At 42.7% G+C, this 5,125-nt stretch overlaps 1 protein-coding gene across 1 annotated transcript; it reads right to left on the reverse strand.

Annotated features, from left to right (window-relative positions):
* Window positions 1-244: 244 nt before the first annotated feature.
* On the reverse strand, window positions 245-1,474 carry LOC308379111 (putative nuclease HARBI1; the record flags this gene model as incomplete). Its single annotated transcript, XM_080856167.1, has 3 exons — window positions 245-418; window positions 542-732; window positions 805-1,474. The coding sequence occupies 3 exons, from the start codon at window positions 1,472-1,474 to the stop codon at window positions 245-247; spliced, it is 1,035 nt and encodes a 344-aa protein (XP_080712293.1).
* Window positions 1,475-5,125: the final 3,651 nt, after the last annotated feature.

The raw sequence follows: 5,125 nt of genomic DNA on the forward strand, positions 1-5,125 counted from the left end.
CTTGACAGCCAGGAAAGAATGGCCAACATTCAGGCGAGATTGGCCGACAGCCTCGAGAGGTTGGCGAACAGCCAAGAGCGCATTGCGGGGGCGCTGGAAACCCTTGTTGTTCATCTAATAAACAAACAGCCCTGATACCCTTGTTTGAGTATTGCTGAAGTGATGTGTTTAGTTCTTGAGATAAATTGTAAACTGTATGAAAGAATAGAGACAAGCAAATGAATGTTGAAAGGCTTTATTTGCCCTACATTCTCAAAACTAATTCATTGCGGACTTGGACCGCGTGCCGGTTTTCCGGGCCCTGTAATGGTTCCGGAGGATCCGCATCCTGGTATGGCTGTGGCTCCAAGTCCAGTGGAACACCGTTTTTAAGAGCGATGTTGTGAAGGACGCAGCAGGCCATGATCATGCTACACACCTGAAACGATGAAAAAATTGCCACAATTAACAACCAACAAATGATTGTATTAGGGTGAGGTGGACGCTATAATATTTATGCACGAATGAAACACCATTTCTAAGCTGTTGCCTTCATACACACCTTCTCAGGTTTGTACAAAAGCTTGCCCCCTGCAGCGTCCAAACACATCCACCGCCCTTTCAGCAGCCCGATGCTGCGCTCTATAATGGACCGAGTCCTCGTGTGCCTCTCATTGTAGGCCACCTCATGCTCCGTCTGAGGGTTGGTGAGTGGGGTCATCAGCCAAGGGGCCAGCGCATATCCACGATCTCCTAATAACACAGGTAATTAGAAGAATAGAGGGCCACTGTTGCTGGAACAATCAATTACGCACAAATACTTACCAATTAGCCACAAGTCTCCAGCATCTCCTTGCTCGAGGCGCACACCCACAGCACTGTTTGTAAGAATGTAGGAGTCATGTGCACCTCCTGGGAAGCGGGAGACCACGTTCAATAGGTGGTACTGAGCATCGCAAATGACCTGGACGTTTATGGAATGATACCGCTTCCTATTAAGGTAGGGGTACGGATCTGGGGAGGGTGCCTTAATGTGCACGTGCGTGCAATCTACGGCACCAATTATGTTTGGCAGATCCGCAATGGCATAAAATGCCCTCTTAACAGGGATCTGGTCCAGCTCATTGAAAGGGAACCCGATATATTCTGGGACCAGTTCGACAATCCCGTTTACCACCCGATGAAGGCAGCGGCTCATCGAAGGCTGGGAAATGCCCACCCTGTCTCCCAGCTCCCTCTGAAACTTGCCCGTGGCTAAAAAGCCCAAGGCGGACAGCACCTGGATGTGCGGTGGCACTGGGTTGGAGCGTCTGGTCCGGCTTCTCAACGCTGGCTCCAGCGTGGAACAAAGGTCCAAGAGGACCGGTCTTGGGAGCCGAAAGCGACGAATCAGGAATTCAATGTCTCGACGAACAGGTCCAGGTGGTCGTAGTAAACGCCGCTCCCTCCTCAGCGCACGATTTGCAACAATGTCTAACAGCAGTAGATGTGCCATATTGTGTGTGTGTGTGTCTAGGATGCACACTCGTTCCTCTAAATAGCTCCATTGATCAGTGATAATTTGATGGCCTGGCCAATCAATACATGAGGAGGCTACTTGGCTGCTTTCACAAGTTTATTTACACAATCTAGATGTGTGGCAATATTAACGCGATTGAGTTTAGCTAGTGCTTATTTATTTATTCACTCACTTAGATTTGCAGTTTTTGTGTAGACTATACATGTGAAACAGAATTGTTAATGATACAAATATTCTCGTATTTATTATTATTATAATTTTTTTAATCCGAGGATGTCTATAGAGTTGAAGATTCCGATAGAGTTACGACTGCTATTTCGAGTTCTGAAAGTTGTCTGAAGTTCAGAAGAAAGCACAGAAGAAAAAACTATGGAGAATGCAAATGTTTTCATAAATGTTTCCGAAGTGGAGTTCCTTCTGAAAGTCGTCCCAACTGCTGTCGAGAATGAGGCCCATTGTTCTTCTATTCTTTTTTTTTAAGGAAAGGGTGTACCAAATGACCTGGCCCGAAATGGCTGCAAGGTCAGAATTGCGGAAGATGTCTTGCCACCAGCATCAGAGGCAGCTGCATTATATGATCATGAGCTCAATTCTTCTCTAACCAGGATCTCTTGCTTTCGACAAGACCCGTTTGCCTCAGAAGAAGCAAAGATGAGGGCAGAGGGAGAGTTTGTCGCACTATTTACGGACATGACAGTTCTGTATGAAACTGCAGTGCACCATCACTACGAACCTTTTCAAGATGCACTGAAGTGCCTTATTGATTTAACATCAAGGCACATTTAACTTGTTATTCTAATGTTTTATGTTGAAAGATGTTCTGAAACATGAGCAAACGTTAAACTGTTTATTAAAGATATTTCAATGACATTTCAGTGATGTCCTCCCAATGTGAAAAGTGAAACTAAGTATCTAATGAATATCAACAAACATGAATCTATCTATAAATCCAGGAATCACTGTGTCAGTGTGTCAGTCTGTCTAGGGCGTATCTCCCTGACGGTAGTTACGTTAGTTATGAGATTTCGCATGTAGCTTACGCATGTCATGAACCTGTGCATCCTTGATTTTGAAGATTTTTGAAATCATAGGTTGCGAGATATTTGTATTTTACCGTTTCCCGTAGGCACTAATGGGTTATCGTATCCCGTAGCACTGAAATTACGTCACAAACAATATTAGCAGTATTAAAACTATCCTGCCTATACTCAAAGTTCAGAATAGCGTTGGATACGATCAGGAGGTCCGCATTCAAATTCTTTTTGTGAACAGATACAGACCTTTGCTCAGGTAATCTTAAAACAGTGATTGATTGTATCTATTCGTTTATATAAGCTTCTTTATATTAAGTTTCAAAGTAATGTCTAGAGTTGTTCAGTCATCTAACAGACAGGGAATAGTAATCCACGCGTAATCCAAACGCAAACGATAAAATAGAAATATCTCGCGAACTATTAATTCAGAGAGAGAGTTGTATAGAGTAAAATTCATGCGTTTTGCATATGCCATGAATAAGTGCTGTAATCACAGTTACATTTCAACCATGCTTATGAAATGAGTTTGCCAAGTTGTAAGTCAAATAAGTGCAGAAATGTACTGTAAAAATACGCTATACTAATAAACAATATGAATATTTTGATAAGCCTCGGAGGCTTTCAGATTGTCCATTGCTTTCCCATCTGTTGCTATGGAGTCCACGAAATACGCGCAAATCTCGCTGTAAGTTATGTTGCGCCCACGTCGTCATGTTATCCTCCCAGTCCTGCACTGAATTCGGGTGGGGGATAGTAACGCCATCTCCAGTCAGAGTATTTAAACTGTGTTCCCATTGTAAGGACATAATTAGATTTCGATCTGTCTGAGAATGGGCTGTCAAAGCTAACATCATCGAAGTCATACAGTAGCCTACAGTACAGTAGGCTACATACATTCAATAAAATGAACCTACATGTGAGTCCAACTGCATGACCATTCTTACCCTACACTTACCCTTACAATAAAGAAGTGATCCTATTTCAACCTTTTTAACATTGAAAAACTAAATATTAAAATGAATATGGCATGCCATGCTCAAAGAAACCTAGGGCATTAGATACAGAACAATTCATTGAATAAAAAACTGACCTTTGCAAACCAAACAACTCATTAAAGACTTAAATTCTTCTGCCCTGTTGGCAAGACACCACCAGGCATTAGGTGCCATTGCCAAGTTGGGACAGTGATCTTAGCGATGCTGCAACCCCTCCCAGGCCTTGTGCAGAGAGCAGTACATCCTCTATTTTATCAGAGACTTCCTGCAGGCAGACCAGCTCATCATCTCTAGGGCTGAAGAGAAATGAAGGACATACCGTTAAGAGGAGGTTGGCATTGAACAGATCTTGGTTTGGCACAGAACGTTTTTAAGGTTTAAAAGATTTTCGGGGGTCCGAAATATAGACCGTATTAGCCTTGACCTACAAATACAAGTGTAGTGATGTGAATTTCAACAAAATAGATGTGCCTCACGATAAAGTTCAGAAGCCACCAGATGTCTTAATGTAATCAACAGGCCATGTAAATTGAGCTTATTCTACTCTTGATTATTCTCTAAGCAATGATTATGCTAACCATTAAGTTAGGGAGGGCAGGTTCTGTATACTCCCATCCATCCTGCACCAGTGCAATCAACTGAGGGACGCTAGCTATTCTTTCACAACATTTTCCCAGCACTTCAGTGACCCAAACTCATGCAACATTTTGCGTTGAGGCTTATAATGTTACTAATAGTGCGCATACTAAAACACACAGGTAGCTTAATGTGCGTGATTCAGAGTGGCTACATCATTTATTAAGCTGTGCTTCTGCATGGTCACGTTGACCTAGCCTAGCACTGAGCTGGCCCATGCTTAGCGAACTATACTTCACAAATCTTTTGTTAAGTACACAACGTACCTGGAAAAGACGGGCAATTTTTTCAATCGTGTGGTCGCCTTCTTTAACCGAAAATCTTCTATTTTCTTTGAAAAGAAAATAAGCTTCGTCTTCCATCGTTATACTGACTGAGCGCAGTTTTCAAATCTTCCTCCACGACACGACCCTCCACCTTCACCTTAATGGAGATTGCAAACTGATTCAACGGTGTCAGCTCATAACAGCTACCCATTACGTCACACTCAGAAATTTTCATTTTTCGATTCTCTATTTTTGTTGAACAAATCACTAAATGCTTAATTTTTCGTTAACCAATACTGAATTTTGAAATGAAAAAACGGTTGGCCAGAAGGTACACGGACCGCCATGGAACACGTGTGTGAAGTTGGCCCCCCGTCTCATTCAAAATATTAAAATAACACTGCTGTTCGTTTGTGCTGAAATGACGAGAACGCAACGAGGACCAAGAATACAAGATTCTATACACCAACACCATGGATAACGAGGTAGGCTACAGGTGAAAACATTCAAGGCGGTGCAGACAATGAAGGGGAAGGGGCGTGAGGAGTCAGACACGAGGAGACAAAGGTAAACAAACACAGGAAGAACACGTGACAACCCAAGGGAGACAAACTTATAAAACAGAAAAAGGACAGAGCACAGACCTGACAATAGTATCACAAACATTTATTTTAACAGCACAAACCAGCACAAACC

Source organism: Sprattus sprattus, assembly GCF_963457725.1.
Source record: "Sprattus sprattus genome assembly, chromosome: 18".
NCBI lineage: Eukaryota > Metazoa > Chordata > Actinopteri > Clupeiformes > Clupeidae > Sprattus > Sprattus sprattus.